Source organism: Embiotoca jacksoni, unplaced genomic scaffold (assembly GCF_022577435.1).
Source record: "Embiotoca jacksoni isolate LCO1_2020_lvr unplaced genomic scaffold, fEmbJac1.0.p SCAF_14, whole genome shotgun sequence".
Lineage (NCBI taxonomy): Eukaryota > Metazoa > Chordata > Actinopteri > Embiotocidae > Embiotoca > Embiotoca jacksoni.
The window spans coordinates 12,529,290-12,548,544 of NW_027185274.1; the positions used below are offsets into that span (position 1 = coordinate 12,529,290).

General features: G+C 41.3%; 1 protein-coding gene across 1 annotated transcript; it reads left to right on the top strand.

Annotated features, from left to right (window-relative positions):
• The first annotated feature begins 1,689 nt into the window (after window positions 1–1,689).
• LOC138197303 (BICD family-like cargo adapter 1) lies at window positions 1,690–18,948 on the top strand. Its single transcript, XM_069148029.1, has 10 exons — window positions 1,690–2,149; window positions 4,161–4,376; window positions 10,422–10,541; window positions 11,211–11,357; window positions 11,850–12,032; window positions 14,656–14,820; window positions 15,509–15,586; window positions 16,255–16,367; window positions 16,657–16,777; window positions 17,938–18,948. Exons 1-10 carry the CDS (start codon window positions 1,901–1,903, stop codon window positions 18,172–18,174), a joined length of 1,629 nt encoding a protein of 542 aa, XP_069004130.1. The 5' UTR covers window positions 1,690–1,900; the 3' UTR covers window positions 18,175–18,948.
• The last annotated feature ends 307 nt before the right edge of the window (window positions 18,949–19,255 follow it).

Consider the following 19,255-nt stretch of genomic DNA (forward strand, 5'->3'; position numbering starts at 1 on the left):
TCATTCTGATCAGCGCTGATGATATTTAAGTGCCCTTTACTCTGAGCATGTTTAAGCACTGTCAGCACATCTCACATCTTGCTGATGCAGCTGAGCTGTTTCAGTGCACAGACGGTGTTTTATATACCGCATTATTGTTGTCAGGGAGGGCTGGCAGCCCTTCATTCTTTGATTTAAAACATCGAACAGGGTTTTATGGTTCTGCTCGGGTAGCTTAGAGTAAATTTGTTCTTTCCTTCTGCAGCTACTCTTACAGCAGAAAACCTTAAGTGGGACCATCATGAACAAAGTGGGACAGTCCTCTGTAGCCTGACTCTAGAGTAACAAGTGCTAAAAGTAGATGTTATTTATATGTTGGGAGAGACTCTGGCTTTTACCTAATGTTTGATAAAACTGCCCCCTCTTCTCAATGCTGACTGTAAAGACACACAGGAACACATGTGCTTCATTAGCTTTGTCTGAATGTGTTGTTGAGCCCATGGTTCTCAGTTGTACTCACTACAGGTGGTATGTGAGACACCTCGTCACACTTGCGGCACATGAGCAGCCTATAAACTGAGAAGGAACAATGGAGACAATAGCAGTGAGGCTACCTCATGTACCGTGCCTCTACATTTGCTTGGTCCCTGCTGCCGCATGTACAGAAGCTGTGGCCTCCCTCACTACAAAAGCCTTGCCATGCGTCAGGATGCTTTGTCTTTTATTCCCCTGACACTGCCCCCCTGCTCCACCAAACTTCTTTGAGGCTGACCTTTGACCTCTGGGAAGCGTCCAGACAAAGCAGGCAATCACTACCCCTCTTTGGCAGTCAGAAACTGACTTGTTGAGTACTTGCAGCATACATGAAAACAGAGAAAAACTCACCCACTGTTACAGTGTAATCACTTCCATGGGGGCTTCTACTAAATACTGACTGAAAAGAGTAAAAACTTATTTTAGGTGTCATCAATTTAGATGAAAGAAAAACACACAAAATGTATCTTTGCTGTATTAACAAGTGTTAAAAACAAAATATTGAAAAGGCAATCACAGTATTTTTGCTGTTGTGTTAACACTGTTTATGCATTTCATTTTATAGGACAGAAAACAGACATACCAGGAAATATAGATAACTGAGAAATTATGTAAGGTTTAAATAAAACATTTTAATACTGGGACCAACAAAACAGTGTAGCACATATAATGAAGCATGTTGCAAGAAAAAGCAACATGATGCATACATATTTTCAAATGTGTACGAAAATGTGGTATCTACAAAAATGGAAATGTAGAGATCAATATTATATACAATATAAGAGGAGCAATCTTAAGAATGAATTCCAAACAGTGCGAACATGATGACAAAGACTCAACGCTGTAGATTTATTGACATGCATCATCAGTGGAGATAGAGTGACATCACAATGGAAATATGATTTCAGACTAATCTACTGTGAAATGACAATAACAACAAACAATCCCGCAACATGCAACAGTCCCACACAACTTAAAACAATTCACCAGTGGTTTGTTTTGATGCCGAGCAGAAACAGTGAACATTTTTAGTTAAACCACGTGTGTCTGAGTGTAATTTTCCATCCTGGCAGAGCGCTCTGAGCCCCGGATGAGGACAGGTGTCAGTCTGCTTGTTGGGCGGCGTGGTCACAGTTGCTCAGGTGACTGAAGCCAACTCCCCCTGGAGACAAACAGTCATCTGCTGGTGACAGAGGAAGGCGCAGACGTTCACCGGAGAGCTCAAACCTCCAGCGCTTCACTCGCATCATCACTCCCTCCGACACAGCCGCCGCGATCAGGTGTCCTTCAATGGACCTATTGATGGCTCATTAATGGCACCAGTCTTGCGCGTTTCTGTACATTTATCTTAATACCCACCGCGAGAAGGTCTCAGACTGAATCGGTAATGGATCGACTGGATGAATGGAGCTTCAAGTCCAATAAAATGGACCTGGAGAAGGAGGATTTCTACTTCGGCTACGGAGCAGAGGAAATAACAGATTATCAAGACCCCAATGAACTTCTGGCTGCTTTGAAACAAAAGGAGGAAGAGGTTATTTTGGCAGCGCAGCTGGGAAAGGCATTGCTCCTGGAAAACCGTCAACTGAAAGAGCAGAGCGACAAACTTCATGAGCAGTACGCAGACAAACTGGAGGTAAGAAGAAAACGCTTTTCTGTCTAGTAGGGCTTCGGTATTCAAAATAAAATCACGGAAAATATTACAGTATTGGAAGATATTCGGGGAAATACGCGGTTTAAAACGTTTTGACGACGCTGTGGCTGCTAATGTTTGGGGTGGGCGGGTGAAGACTGGAGTTTCCCTGATGGAAGAAGGGTTTTTGTTTCAGTTCCAGAAACTCGGTAAAGTATCCAATCTGATTCCTATGAAAGGTATCAGACAGGAGAGAAACTTTAAGAACAATTTACACATGAATAGAGGTTAGATTTGCCGTTTATCTTTTATATCATAAATTATATTGTTCAGGCATCAGAAGAGCATTTTGTTTTCAGATAACCTACATATGATCAACTTACGGAATAATAAACCATCTTGTTCGTTTCTTTGATGTTATATGTCGAACCTGCTTTAGATACTCGGATTTGATAATACAAATCAATATTGCCTACACTCACTGAGCAGAGAAAGCTCTGAGGCTTTATTTGAAACACCTGTGCAATCTAATGAAATCCTGTTGAAAAGGGTTCCTTATATTTTGTCCACCTAATTAATATACAGGAGGGGAGGTAAAATACTTGGACCACTTTTCAGTATAAAGCAGTCCAGTGCACCGCTGACATCACCACCTCAGTAAAGGACAAACTGAAAATAAATAGGCTGAGGTTCATGAGAGTATATTTTCTGGCAGAGCTGTTTGATTGTATTCGATTGAACAGGTGTTCCTATGGATCGTTTAGCAGTTTGACAAAATAAATGAGAAAGCGGATATTAATTTGGTGAGAAAACATACATTCCGTGTAACCCACAGTGGGCTCTATGTCATTCAATATATTCTAATATAAATCTACTGTAAATGTTTAAAGGAAGTTACACTATCACTACCAGAGCAGCTCTCATTTACACTCTATAATGTAAACAGGTGGATGAGCTGGTTCAACCTCAAACATTGTCGCATTACTAAACTTTCTGAAGTGCGATCAGCAGGTTTGTGTCTCTTCGCCCTGTAAAAATATCTTTTGTGTTGGTTCAGTAACTGCAAAAGTATTTCTATCCTAAAAGACTTGTCTGTGCTGAAATGTTTCTCAGGCAAACAACGTTCACAGGTTGTTTCAGACGCCAGCAACCTTTCTGCAAACTCGTAAGACTGATGAGACAGCAGTTTTTATCTACAGTCCATTTAATACAAAGAGAGAACCGAGCCAGTAACAAGACTCACAGATTCCCCTCAATGCACATGCATTTGGCAGCTTGAAATTACCTGGTGATGAGCCTCCAAATTCAATAAATGTAAAGCAAAACTCAGCAGGTGAAATTAATCTGTCTCTGCTGCATTCCTTCAGCTGCACAGACTCACACACCTGAGATGTTATGAAAGACTAAATAATAGCCTCATTACTTTCTCAGGGTGAACCCTGATACCTGCTTCAGATGTTTACTGCTGAATCTTTTTAGGCGCAAGTCTCATTTAAACACTGTGAGGACACAAAGACAGGGTGCTGATGTGACCGAGTCGTGCATTACAAAGTGAAATAAACACGTGGCAAGAACTCACCTGCAAGATATGAGCCGCAATGATTGTGTTCATATATATCAGTTATCAAAGTATCTGTAGGTTAATATTCTGTTGACTGATCATTTCAGCTCCAATATATGGATACAGGTGTGACATTTTCCTCTAGTTGTCATAGTATTTGGTATAATTTCTCAGCCTCTGTCACTCCAGTTGTATGAATTCAGATTACAGCTGTCAGATATCTCCTGTAATCCTTTTCAGCACCAAATGAGGCTCATTGATTCTTTTTTATTTTTCAGATCCCTTCAAAAACATCATGTTAATGTTGCCAACAAGCAATAGTTATTAGCATTACAGTTTCAGATCTACTGAATGAACTGTATTTATATCCTGGCATTTTGTGATCTTTGTTATGCTTTATTGATATTCCCACTGCCACCTGTTAAGTCATTGATCTTTTCCACCTCTGTCCAGGAGCTGGAGCAGGGAAGGCATGCGCTGCGACTGAAGCTGGAGGGCTGCCAGTCCCAGTGGGAGAGCCAGGTGGGGGACCTGGAGCGGGATGTGAGGGAACTGAGCGCCCAGGTGGAGCGGCTCACCTGGGAACTCAGCGAGGCCGAGAGGGACAAGAGTCGAGTTCAGCTGGAGCACAGCGAGCACACTCTGCGGCTCAGGGAGGAGCTCAACACTGTGAGTCCCACACGCGTACAGTGTTTCACGTAGTGGTTCTAAATTTAACGTTATTGTCTCTGCACCTCATGATCTGAAGGTGAGCTATAGATTTTGGTGCAAAGAGACCTCCCACGGTGCGACAGGTAACTGAGCCTCTGTGAAACAAACACCCAAAGCTGCTGGTTTTTGTTTCACCCCAATCCACACACTGAAACTCTGCACAGACCACTCGGGTATCAGTCTGGCTCAGTCTAATGTGGTCTGGAGCGAGGTCAGATTCTCAGGCCGTTTACAGGCTCAGAGCAAGGTTGTAGCAAAGTGTTTAAAAATGCAGGTATTGATATATATATATATATATTTTTTTTTTTTAAAGAAGAGTTTTCATCTGAGCAGGAGAGACAGAGGTGGAGTTAGTCAGGCAGCTGAGTTATTGGCCTCAGGCAAATCAACCATACTGGTGTGGGGCAGGATGGAGACGATATGCAAACACGGGTGGGAGTGGAAATTAATGCTGTGACTCGATTTAAAATCGAGGACAGCTGAGGAAAGATCTGGAAGATGCTGGTTTCATGTTACTCTGCTTCAGTCATGGAAAAGAATTCAACACATGAGAAATAATCAATAATCAATTGGCTGACTGACAAAAATAATCGGCTAATAATAGTTATAGTTGCTTTTATAGTCTCTAAATCAAAGTTTGTCAAATGGAATTGACTTATTTTTTTAATCCTTTTCACTTGAATATCTTTTAGTTTTTGAACAAAACAAGACACTTGGAGACATATTCACTATTTTTAGTGACCAGTTTATTAGTCAGTAACACAAAGTTAACGTTTAACTTTTATACTTGCTTGACGTAATGTACAAAAACATCAATTACATACAGCTGACTCATCAATATCAGCTCGAATGTGTTCAGGACATGGATATTTATATCTCCAGTGTTTGATCCAAAGGAAACTGTGGACAGCAAAACTGAACCAGTGACATATTGTACGGCTTCTTATCAGTTGATATGGAGGAGCGGAGGGATCACACAGCTGGACAACCTTGAGTAGTTTTCCAGCCTGAAAAAGTCCGGGATTGTTTTGCCAAACGTTACAGTCGTGACGTGTTGTGTTCCACACGACTGATCACTCAGCAGAGCTGTGTCTTGTGTTAAAAATGAACAACAAACCAGAGCCTGCAGAGTTAAAAATGAACCCAAAAACCAGTGTACACCCTCCCACGAGTCAAGGTCCACCAGAATAAGGAACTGTGAATGTCTTTTTCCCCCCCGAAGGCTGACCTGAAGGACTTTGTGTGGAAAACAGACTCCCTACAAGTTCAGGAAAAAGTCAATTTAGATAAAAGCTTCTATCTGAGTTGTTCTCGGAGAGGGAAGTGGAGGAAATGTTTTATTTGTCTGGCAACATCAGACGGGGGAAACTCTGGACTCTGTAATTGTAAAAGTCAGAGAAGACGGTGAATGAGTTGAAGAAACGGAGTGTAAAGAAGCCCCATGTCTGACGTGTGTTTACCTGCCGTGGGGAAGTTTGCTTCTGTTGCTGCGCTGCCCGGTGGGGTGAGTCGTGACTGTATGTCTGTGATTATGTGTGTGTTCGTGAAGACGCTCCCTCAGTTACAAATGAAATGGTTGATTTTGCTCTTGGTGTCCTGACTGGGCTTCAGTTTTTTTTTTTTATTGCCAGTGAATGTGTTGATTAATGGAGTAAAGAAAATGTATAGAAAGGGTGAAAAGAGCCTCCTCAAATGTCATAATTATTCCAAATAACAGTACAAAACACAAAGATATTTAATTTATCATCCCTAAAGACAAAGAAAGTCAGAAAAAAATTCCCGTGTGGGACAAGAAGACAACTTTTGAATCAATACATATTTGACATTTTTATTAAAAGGATATGTTGCTTAATTTTTTTTATCTGTCTATCAACTAATCCATTATAGCGCCTGGCTTCAGTAGGGTTTTGGGAGAAAGTTGAAATGGTTGATTTGTGCCCGAATGGAGTCTCCATGAAGTCTGTGTCACAGGAAGCAGATCATTTCTGTCCACACCGAGTCTCTTATGTGTTGCTCTCTCTATGACGCTCTTGCAGTTCTCACAGAGCTGGAAACATTATAATTGCGAGTATAAGTAGAGCATGTCAGGAATCTGGGGGAGGGCGTCGGTATCGCACCACAGAAACCTGAGGGAGAAAAATTATTCACCAACAGCAACAACAAAACGCAGCTCTGATGTGAGATAGGACAGATTAGCCGCGAATGTCCGTCCTGGTGCGTTTGAGGAAGCGGCTGCATGAAAACAATGTGGCCGTGTGCCAGATTGTCACATGGTTCAGTGCTGACTGTTTAAACAGGAGTTGAGGTGCAGAGAGGAAACTATAAGGGAGTGAAGAGAGATGTTAGGGTGTTTTCTTCTTGGTCACAGCTCAAATGTTGTTTATCCTGCAACTGGAAAAACGGATGAGAACGATTAAGTCAAGCATTAATGACTTTGTCATGTTTCTGACCGATAAATCTTATGGACACATGCAATTCATGGTCTGTTTTGTTTGATGGGTGTTCATGTGCAGTTTGTTCAGGAATGTTTGAAACGATTTATGTCATTTATTTATTCAGTGGGCACAGGATATTCATTGTTTTTGTTCGATGTCAGCAGTGTACCCGATACAGCAGAAAGACATGAACTGTATTGAAATGAAAACATCAACTTTATTTATTAATCGCAAGTCATATTGTCATCACAGTATTGAACAGTGTTACCGCACCTCGTAGATTTTCCTCATGCCGTGCAGCTCGGGTGTCTGATGCCTCAGTTTGTTAATATGTGGCTTGAATAACTTTAATGAGTACATTTCCAGGCAGGAGGACTCGTGTGCAAGCACTGAATCTGTACTATTACCGTTATTCAATAAATTCATATTCAAAATTCGACTTTCTCAAATTTTAAAGTGTGATATGAGAGCCAGCATAACAGTTTCAGCTGCCAGTTTATTAGGTAAACAGCGCTAAAACTATTGGAGCCTTCTACAACAAACCTGCAATAAAGTCTCCCTCCGTGAAGGTTATAACGTTCAGGTTTTGTTGAAACCATTTTAAATAGGTTTTTATTTAACATTTTTAGGGCCGCAACTAACAATCTTTTCAGTCCGTAGCATTATTTTTCTTGAGCTGTTTGGTCTTTTAATGTCAGAAAAATGTCAAAACATGTTGAACAGGGTTTTCGGAAGCCTCAAATGTTTTGTTTAGCCCCGCCCAACAGTCCACAACCAAAACAAATGAAGTTTATCAACATGGAGAACTAAAGGAACCAGAAAATATTCCCATTTAAGAAGCAGGAATCTAAAAATGTATTTTATTGAACGATGGCTCACAAAGCCATTAATCAATCAGCAAAGTAGTTGGCGATTAATTTTCTGTTTTTGAACTAATCGATGAATCAATGCTGTTTAAACTTTTTGCTCAGAGTTTGGAGGACTAAATTCAAATTTGATCAGTTTACTAAGAGGTGTTTAGTGACCTTTTTTCTGCGCTAAATTGTATAAAATGGAAAAACAAAAATCTTAACAGTGATGTATTCACCATGATGTAATGTCCATATCTGATTGTAAACCTTCATAGTAGTAAGAACATGAATCAATACACAGACCCGTGACAAACATTCGCTGTATGTGAAAATGCAATAGATAGAAAAGAACAAAACAGCATTAGGATGAGAGAGAGAAATGATTATTGGTAGAGTTTACCTGTGTTTTCTCTTTCCCTTAAGTTTAAAAAGCTTGCTCAGAGAGGTCCTTTTTACTTCCTGTTACCTCAGAAGGAACATGACAGTTTTGTTGCAGAGCTTTTAATCAATACTGTATTAAAACTCAAATCAGCTATTCCCAATTTTTGTCCACCCTGTTTACATCAGCAAGGGCTTCTTTTCTGTGTTGCTTTACACTTGACCTCTTCACCTCCCAGTGTTACATGATAACCTACACTGGCCATGGATCATGGTGTGTTATTGGGCAGCTGTGATAAATCTCTCTTTGTGGACTTCCGTTATTGTAAAAGCAGATGCTTGAATTGAGACAAGCCCCCGTGACCTCTGCTCCCTCTACCAGCATCACCCAGCTCATAAACAAAAAGCGAAAGACAATATACATCGCAGAGAGATATAGATCTTTAATTTTCTCCTTTTGATGCGGCACCTCATACCCAAACGTCCCCTCATCCCCGGGGACAGCCATCTTTTCTGCGTGCTCCCTGAGGGGCTCGGCTGTAGCTGGGGTCGTCAGCTGTCGGCTACCTCGGTGTTCGGGCTGGTGAAGGCCTGAGGACTGGGGGCCATGTGAGGGGATATCATCTCAGGCTGCGTGCCTCTACCAACTGGAGAGTGATTCTCGGTGGGTCACTGCCTCTTTTGTGGAAGAGGCCCATGTTGACGAGATGAGGCAGCAGCGATGATGACTCACAGACACCCCTCCTTGCCTCACAGTGGGTCTGCATGCTACGTTTTGTTTTTGCCTATCGGTGCCCGCTTCACTCTCATCACACACACACACACACACACACACACACACACACACACACACACACACACACACACACACACACACACACACACACACACACACACACACACACACACGTCACTCTACTTTTAGCCCTTACGCCTGCCTCACTTCCTCTATAGACTCCTACAAACACGTACTCCCAAGCTGCCCCCTCAACCCCAGCTGCCAGCTTCACCCTCACGACGTCCGACTCCATCCTCCGCCACATTGTTGTCTAATGTGGCATGATGATGTCACCGCCAAGGCCAAGATGCCCTCTGCCCCGTCTGCTGCTGAGGCCGGCCTTTCTTCTTGTATTATGTGGCGGTGATGGGACCTGACAGGGGCCCGCCAAACACTGCTGAGTAAGGGGAACTAAGTGTCCAAGGCCCGGACGGGACGGGGAGGAGGGGAGGTGACGGGTGGCCTGTTCACAGCGGCTTCAGAGCTGGCAGAACAGCACCCCAAACATCCCAGAGTTTTAGTTTTTAATTGTTTGCAAGAGACGTAGATGATTCAGAGCGACCACGAAGCAGAGAAAAAAATTATTAATTTCCCACTTAATACAACAAGTGGTTTGTTAGTGATTAGCGAAGCCTCCTTGTTCTTTTGATTCCTTGGTGATCAGTGCTACATTTGGTTCAGCTGCAGCTGAGATTTCCAGCGTTTATGTCGTGTGACTCTGTGGGGTGTTCTTGTGAATGTGTACATTGTGTTTCTCACCAAATGCATCATGTGCATCTTCAAGGTCTGATGTTGGATGAGTTTCCTTTCTCATAAGACATTTACAGACTAAAACAAATCCCACATTTCACTGCTGTCACCTGTTGATCAGTTAATCAGCCTGAAACGGGATCGTATCACTGCCGATCAATGGGTTATACAACCGAAAATAAACCTGCTCATCGTCTTTTAGTGTTCAAAGACTCCCCAGGCCTCCAATATCTACTCACGCCGAGCTCATCACAGTTTATGGCCTCCTTATGTATATAGCTGTGGGTGTTTCACCTGAAGGATGTTTATAGAGCTGTATTTACACTGTTCTCATTCCTCTAATCTTACTGTTACCTCTCAGATCTATCCTGGGAACCATTGTGTTAAAAACAAAAGCTACATCTCTTGCGGCAGCAAAAACAATATCAAACACATTCAATTTTAGTTTCCTATTCCCCTGTTTCTTCTCATCGGGGTCTGGATTACAGGACTTTACCTCAGAGATCTCCTGCTGTACATTCAGTTGTTTTTAGATTCAAGATTGGGTCTCTGTTCTCCTAAAGCTCATGCCTCAAGCAAGCTTTGTTTTGTAGTTTGAAGTTGACTGATGTACGGCAACCCTTTTCTTACTGAGAGGTGTGTGTCTCTATGCTTAAACCTCTCGGTATCCCCTTCCTTATGTATACAAGTCAACAAAGTGCACAAAAAAGGCTGTCGTTTAAAAGCCACATGTCTCTTTGTGTTTTCTCTTTTGGTGAATCTCCTGTGTTTGTGTTTTTTTTTTTTTTGTGCCTCTGATGTGCTTTTGGAGGCGATGGAGGTGGAGAGAGCCATGTCCAGTGAGCTGCAGGCTCTAAAACAGGAGCTCCAACAGAAAGGAAGCCACAACAGGCAGCAGGATGAGGAGCTGATCAGTGCCATGAGAGAGCAGGTAACTACTGTAACACACACACACACACACACACACACACACACACACACACACACACGTAAAAATATGTGAACACTACAATGTTTCAAACCTAAACCCTAAATGTCACAGTTATGCTAAAAGGATGTTCTAGTATGTTTCTACTTGTGAAAATATCACTGACTTGAACAGAGTGACCAGAACAAACTGCAGCACCACGTCTCCACAGGTTTTCATATATATTCTAAAACCGAACATCACAGAACTTCCTTTGATAATACAAATGATTTGGATTTAAAGATATTTGTCTCTTCAAATGGCGGAGAACAATCTTTCAAGCAGCTTTAAAACCTGCCAACACAAGTGCCGAGTCTCGTTAGGATGTGCTCGGTGGTGGGAGAGACATATCTCCTGTGTATGATAAATACAGGCAGGGATACGTTGGCAGTATCATGCAACTATTCATCCATATTTTTAATTGGTTCCAAAAAGGAGAAGCAGAACAACATTTCCTAGTAAATGTAGGAAGGTATGTGTTTACACATCCAACAGATATCAACACGTCAGCTCCTGACTGATTGTGGTGTGCTGGGTGGGATGAGTGGGAGTTAGGGAGAGTTTACCTCCCAGAGAAGAAAATTCTTTAGTTTCATGCCTAAGATTTGTGTTTACGTGCGTTTTATTTTCCAGGTGTTGCGTCTCACACAGAAGGAACAGGTGCTGGAGCAGCGCTTGGAGTGTGTGTGTCAGGAAAACGCTGAGTTGAGGGCGAGTTTGACCTCTTTACACGCACGCTTGGCTCTGCATGACCAACTGAACCAGCAGCACAGCCAGCAGGTACACACACAAATACTCGACATACTTGTGCTGAAAACAAACACGCACACACACCAAGAGAGTCACTCTCTCCTCAAAGTAAATACACAGAGTCCTGTTCATTGTGGCAGCAAGCAACGTAACAAAGCATCCCTGGTTTATGAATGAAAGCATCTCAATAACAAAGGGATTTTCTGCTGTCTGCCTGGCGGCCCGGGTTTCGGGTGGATTGTGGAAAGCATTGCTAAACAATCCTCGTCATTGTGAGTTTCACTCGCAATTCTGGATTCCACCTCGTGTTTGTTGAGTTTCATGTTGGGCTGGAGGAATCTGGAGCGTCAGGATTTCTCTCACGCTGAATGTTGAATGGAAGTTTTTGTAATTTAAATCTAATTTATGAAGATTCATTATCTTGTCTTTATATGTTGTACTCGTTAACGTTACACTCACGTTTGTGCATCTATGCTCGAGTGTGTGTTCAGTAGTGTGTTTGTGTGTTCCTTGTGTTTTCAGCTAGCTGAGGCGTGGCAGGAGGTGGAGGCGGCGCGGGGTCGTTCACAGCAGCTGCAGGCTCAGGTGGAGGAGCTTCAGGAGGAAATGTCCCTACAGGAAACCAGGAGCCACGGAGACACCTCCCTGCTGTCCGAGCTGGAGAGCAGCCTGGAGACGGCAGGACTGGGAGTCAGCAAAGAAGAGGTAGATTCACGTTTACCACCATCAGGGCCCAGTCCGGTCATCCAGTACGCCCGAAAAGAAGAACGATTTGGTTGAAATTCCTATAAACAGCAGTAGACGTAGATTAAAAACCTTAAAGGGCAAATCTGGTGTTGTTCTGTATTTCTATGACCAACACATCGAATGAAAAGACCAACAATGAATTGATCCTTTTAGCAAATGAAGTCTGACAGAAGTTATTTATCTGAGCCAGAGCTACAAGACATCTGTGAGGTGCTGCATCAGTGACGTTCCTTCATTTACTTCGAACACAGACATTGTAGTTCAGTCTGAGTCAATCCCACATTCACAGTCCTGCTGCTGTTAATACTCACCAGAGCACCGAATATGTGTTCGTCCACCGCTGAAAACCGTCATTACTGAGATTTTATGTCTTGGTGTTAATGTCTTGATTTTTGGACAGCAGGAAAATATGAAAAAATAAAGCATTACTGAAACTTAATAATTCAATTGAAATGGGCACAGAAGAGATCATAAATGAAAACGGTTAAAAAGCCTATCTATTAAGGCTGCCAAAATATACTAGTTCACTGCCAAAGTTGCTCTTGTAAATTCCTTTTATGACTTTTAGAAGTATCAAAAACTGTAAAAGGAGTTGTGATAGTTGAATTATTAGAAAAAGTATGGTGCTCTGAGGTACATAGAGGTACGATCTCAATGAGGCACAAGGCGAGTCTGAACTGTGGTTAGAAGTTTGTCTAACAAACCTGAATTATTTGGGAATTAAAACAAAATGTCGAAAAAAATACTGTTTAAACCAAGAACCAGATTTATTATTACAACAGCAGCTGCAAGTGGGTGATAGAGAAATATGTAATGATAGATAATTAAATTTGACAACCATTCAGGATTTTGCCATTCTACTAATCTCACTGTCTTTTTTATATCTGTTGGTGTTTTGGAGAATTGTTGGCAGGGTTAAAATCCTTTTCTTCAATTTGATTTTTAGCATCATTGTGATCAATTGACCTGAACTTGTCAAGTGTTCATTTTGCTGGATTTGCCATAAAACAACGGGGTAGTACAAAATGTAGTATTTTACAATACATGTCGAAAATATGATTTAAAACTGTATGTAGAGTGTATCCTGAGGACCAGTTTCAATTCCTCTTCTAGCACTGTGATACTGTGAAAGCTGTCAAGTCATTGTGCAAAACAAAAGTAAGTCACTGCCCAGAAGAAGGAAATTCTAACTTTATCTGAACAATGAAACAAACACAACCTGCCCTGACTGCACAGCACTGAGGCTGTAAATTCAACCGAGCATTGACTGACAGGAACTCTGAAACAGTTTTGTGTGGAACTGGTTGCACTGGCTTCATCTCCATATTGTGGTTGGCAAATGTTCCTTTTGAGCTTTTTGTATCGTGGTCCTCCCCGCAATGATTCACAGATCGAGTGTTTGGTGGGAAACCGTTCCTGTGCCGACTGGAAACAAGAATATTAAACGCACTCTTTCCTGAAAGACATCCGAGGTAAAACGATACCAGTGCCAAAAACACATCGTATATACGCTCAGTTTTAGTCAACAAGGATACATGTTGTGGTGAGAGTAGAGCAGCTTTATGCAGTGGGGATTGAGATGACGGAACATTTTGTGCAAGTACTCCATGACAGTGTAACTTGTGTTTGAGGCGAGGACACATCCTGCGAGGAGAAGGTGCGAAGGTCCCAATTTTCAGAGCGAAGACACCACAAAGAGATATTAGATTCGGCCTGTTGCAGAAAACTTAGGTTTGAAATAGGCCTGGGAGAGAGCAGAAAAAAGTCTTCTCACTGTCTGTGCGTCTGCTATTATTGTTGGTTGCAGCAGGAAAGTGTGATGTGTAACTGCTCTCATGAGTCATTCACGACATTTCCTGTTTGCCATGGCCACATTGTAAAGGAGTTTCCACGTTGTAGAGCCTTCAGAACATGTTTATGATGACGGTACCTAAAAGTACTTTACGGGCCAAACTTATTTTTTGTACAGGCAACTATTATTGTTGAATTTTTTCTGCAGTCTTTTTTTTTTTTTTTTTAATTCAACAAATAAAACTGTTAAAATTAGATTTTTAATGTATGTTTGCTGCATGGGTTTATTGCCTTATTCTCTTAAAAAATCAGTTAATGTGTTATTTGCCCCGGGGATGTCCAAACTTACTCATACAACTGTAGCTCTCCCGTCATCTGAAGATAAACCTGTTCCGATATCTTTGTTATCGTCAGGTCATGTGATATATTTGACTCACGGAAGTTAAATATTGTGATGAGGTAATGCCCGCACCTCCCTTTGTGTAGATACCTGATGTCACCTAAGACATGATGTGTGTGAGGAGAATATCTGTCACCCTGAAAGGAAAATAGGGAAAGAAATATCAAGTTTTTGACCCCTATTAAACAATTTGAAACAGGAACTCCTTCACTGTAGGCCAGGTATACAGTAGCAGCCTCAAAGCTGTAGCAGTTGTGCTGTGAGTTTAACATTTCAAACTAGCCAGATTTAAAGACATAGAAAGTGGATAGGTAAGTTGATACTTAATACTTTTGTTCTGAAAGTCATAATGAACATAAATCAACATGTTTCCGCTCCTGTTCTGTTTAGATAACACAAGAAATGGGGTCCATTCTTCAGCTACTCCTCCCGCTGACCCAGGACCAGAGCAGCTCAGGGAGGTCAGAGGTCATGGATCAACAGGAGGACCTGCGGACCATGCTGCACCGGCTGAAGGGAGTGGCCCAAACTCTGGCACAGACATCCAGCCCTCAGGTGAGCAGAAGCTGCACAAAATGAGCAAGTGGGGCAGGGGAGGAAATGAAAACAAAAGGCTGACCTTGTTGTCTGAAATCCGAGGAGAGCAGGAAAAGTAAACTAACTTTGATGTTGTCTGATCATGTATTGTTATCGTATACAGAAGTAGAGTATATGTGCAAATCTTCCATCTGTATAGTATATATATGTCCTTTGTGCTGCATTTGATGAATACGTGTGTTTGGCTAGAAACACAGGCGAGTGTTAACTGTGTGCTCTTGATATTTGTGAGACAGCGGTAGAAGTCAGACATGGCTGCAGATAAAGCACAAGTCATGTATCCAGACAGCAGCCGGCTCACCTGCCAAAATAACCAGTTTGTTCACAGTTAGCCTCTCTACCCTCTAGTGGCTGTTAGAGACTTTTGTAAATGCAATACATGCCAATGAATTAGTGAAATTGATACATTATGATCTCTGCTAAGCCTCTTCTTGCCATCAGCGAGCATATACAATTATCCAGTTGTGTCTCATGGCATTTATATTCTAGTCAGGCGTTTATCACTGTAACTAAATATCCAGCCCCGCCTGGTCCTCCCACAGGGTGCTGTGCAAATAGACCCAAGTTTAGACCAACACCACAGGAACTCCTTTCGGTGTACCTGCACGGCTGACACTCGATCTCTTTGTTAATGTCTCTGTCCCAGGAGCTGAATCTGGGTTTTGTGGACAGGACCGGTGATCATTGTGGGAATCTGAGCACAGCACAGGAGCTGAGAGATCAGGTAACCAACTCGTCTGTGAAGGAGGGACAGCGCCTGTGGCGGAGCATTATATCAGGATTTGGCCGCACCAGTACTGACTGCAATCCATCTTAATGTCATATCTAGATTCACAGACCTTTGAGGGCACTTTTACTAGTTCAAGTAATGTTTGATTTTTAATTTATTTATTTATTTATTTTATTTTTTTTAAAGTTTTCCACCAGCTGCTATAAATGTTATAATTTATTTGATATGCTGCATGACTTGCAGATGTTTTTTTTTGTTTTAAACTGATGAATTGTTCAATAATTTCTCATATCCATTGCATTATTTTTAAAATTCAAATTAAATCAATGTGTGATCAAGAATAACACCTGTTATTTTATTCAAGTTCACATTATACATCGAAGTGTTAGGTTTTAATTTAATTTCATATCATGTTTAATTTTTGTTATAAATTACAGTATAACTCATGGTCACTTTCATTTTGTGCAGACACAGCCACATCCTTTTTTTTTTTTTCTTTTTTTTTTACCCAAAACACTGTTGAGCAAAAAAAAAACACTTTTTAAATCCAGATGGCCTCTTCATAAGAAATGAAATGTAATGAATAGAAACATAAAGTCCTTGAAAGTGTTTTTGTTATTTTCAAAACGGATGAATTTATACTCTTTTCTCTTCTCCTGCAGAACATCCAGCTGCAGCAGGAAAACACTGAGCTGGTGCAGAAGCTGCATAGCACACACGATCAAGCTGACATCGTCCAACAGGCCATCAGAGACCGAGATGAAGCCATCGCCAAGTGAGTGACTTATTTCTCATTATTGTAATTCAAATCATAATATTAATTTGTTTTTACTAACAGAAACCGATGCTCCTGATTCTCATCTGGGATAAATCAAAAGCTTTTAGGTTGAATTACATTAATGCATGTTTGATATTTATAAACAAAAAGAAAAAAAAGTGATTCATAGTTGCTGCGGGAAGCTACTCTTGCAGCCATAATAATGAGTTTCTACTTGTGATGGCTTTGAACATCATGGCTGTAAAAGATTGTATGTGATTGAAGAGGTTTCACTCTTTCTTGGCAGGAAAAACCTAATGGAGGCAGAGTTGGTGAGAAGTAAAAATGATATGATGTGTCTGAACAACCAGTTATTAGAAGCTATCCAACGCAAACTGGAGCTGTCACAGGAGCTGGAGGCCTGGCAGGTGAGGTCCTCTCATATGTCATTATGTCTCGTGCATCACTTTGTCTTACTATCTGAAAATCTGACTCAACATCTGCTGTATAATCAGTGCATTTAATTTACACCTCGAAGATCTGCATTATCGCTGATGGAAATTTTGAGGCACACAGTCTGCAGTTTTTATAGAAATTTGACGGGACCAGATATGGATGTATGTCAGTCTGTTTCCTCAGGGACAGAAACGTCAGTGCGGACAGTTTGAGGGGGTATGAATGGCAGGTGTCTCTGTCTCCGAGTCCTTCTGCTGCCGAGTCACTCTGCCAAGCCGAGCCATCTGCCAGACGGTCTGATCTCTCAATGCTTTGATGAAGATGTCACAGCTGATAATTAGACCTAAACACTGATTCATTTTCTGTTGATATTATGTGTGTTAGCTGAGAGAAGACCTATAGTTTGTAATCCTTAAATTTTAATGAATTATCCTTATTGATAATAAATCTGATATTAACCCTTTGTGCTTGTCAGCCTCTATCAACAAGTCAAGTTGTAGTTCACATCCATGTCTGTCCACACTCGTATATTGTATGTGGTGAAGACATGGACTAAATAAATAAAGGTATTCAGTCGGTGGACAACAATATTGGTATCACTAATTCAGTGTTCAGCAGAATGTGATTGTGATGACAATCTCCGCTTCTGTTCCTCACTTATGGGAAAAAGTTTTTTTACAGAACATTGTGATGTCACAAGTAAAGTTCACTTTTGACCTCCGAGATAAAAGAAAAAAATGACATCACTTCATTATTTTTCGTCTATTAGACATTTGTGTGAAATTTTGTAATAATTTGTGGCGCATGCATTTTTTTGAGTCATGGTATCGTTTTCAAATAAATTAGAAAAATGTGCTAAATATTTAGAATTATAATTATTAAACTCGCAGACAAAATCATTAATAATCCCACATGTAGAAATCGAAGCGGGTAATTTTCTTGAATGGGAGGCAGATTTTCTCAATAAGAAAAATAGGACATTTAAAAACATTATTGTCAAAAGCAATGCTTGCAACACCAATGACTGAGTGAGTCTGAACGATATGTGGGCAGTGTTAACATGCGATCCTCCCAACATGAGACACCAGACTGAATCCCTGCTCATTTCCTCTTCCTCCCCACCTCTCCTCAGGATGACATCCAGATCATCATTAACCAGCAGCTCAAGTCCCAGCAGCAGTCGGAGCAGCCTCAGAAGAAGCCCTCCTCCAACGGCATGTCATTCTTCCGCAGACCCAGCAGGGTGGCCTCCACCTGGACACGCCAGCCGTCCTCCTCCACCTGGAGTTCAGACACCGATCAGGACAAAGCCCAGTTCCCCTGGAGGGACTGGTTAAGACGAGGCAAAGGGGCACAATACGGTAAATAATGGTTTACTGTGGTGCAACAACGATCCACTGACTGCTGAGGAGAGGATATACCAAGAGAAAGGTCAGAGAGAAGTCCGAAGCGAGCTTCTCGTGCATCATGTGTGGTGAAAAAGAGCCATAAAGACACTTTTGATTCAGTGATGGAAAAACAGAGCCACTACAAATAATGACTTGACAGATTTCACTGAGACTGAGCCTTCTTAAAATCTAAACTGTGACAATCTGGAGCACCAGGACTTTCACAGAACAACGTTCGAAGGTTTGCTCGACACTGTAAATATTGTGCCTTATTTTGTAACACGTGAACGTCTACATGTCTGAGACTTTATATAAAATATGTGATAGTTGTAGATCATTGTAAAGTATTTGTTCACATTATTTAAGTTAACAGATCAAAGAAAAGTACAGTCAGGATCAAACACTTCAGTTTCAGTTCTCGTGAATTTGTCTTCACCAAGTTGGATGTGAGAATTTTTATTTTTATTTTTTTTTAGTCATTTTTGTTAAAAAGCTGAAGATGTAAAATAAATGACTGATTGTATAAGAAACACTGTATGTCTTCATGTACACTAAGAATGCAGTTTTTTGTTGTCTGTACGTGAACCTGTAGCGGCGTGTGTGTGTGAAGGAGACACGTGCTGTATGTGTATTTTCTGTGACTCAGTGTTCAATACTGAAGCTGCTTAGTGCAAACTGTTGTTTTCTAAGCTGTCTGACTGACCACATCTGGAACGCTTGCCAGATAGTTTCATAAAACATCACGTAACCCTCAATCCGGTCTTTGTGTTTTTGTTCAATTTCTGAATTTTAATGTGAAAAAAGGGAAAATCAGCCAGCTGACCTCCAGATCTGAACATAACAAATGCTCGACCAATCATTTCAGAGCAACAGCGATTCATTCAAGATGTCCCAGCTCTTCAAACGTGGTAGTTCATCAGTCCTGTTACTGTTTTCTCGGTTTGTCCTGCTTGTATTCTTTTATAGAGCGATAATGTGTTCGGAGATAGACAATAAAAGAGTGAATTGAACAGTGAATTTCTACAGTACCTTACAAAAAAAGCTGCACCGGCCCCAGAGCAA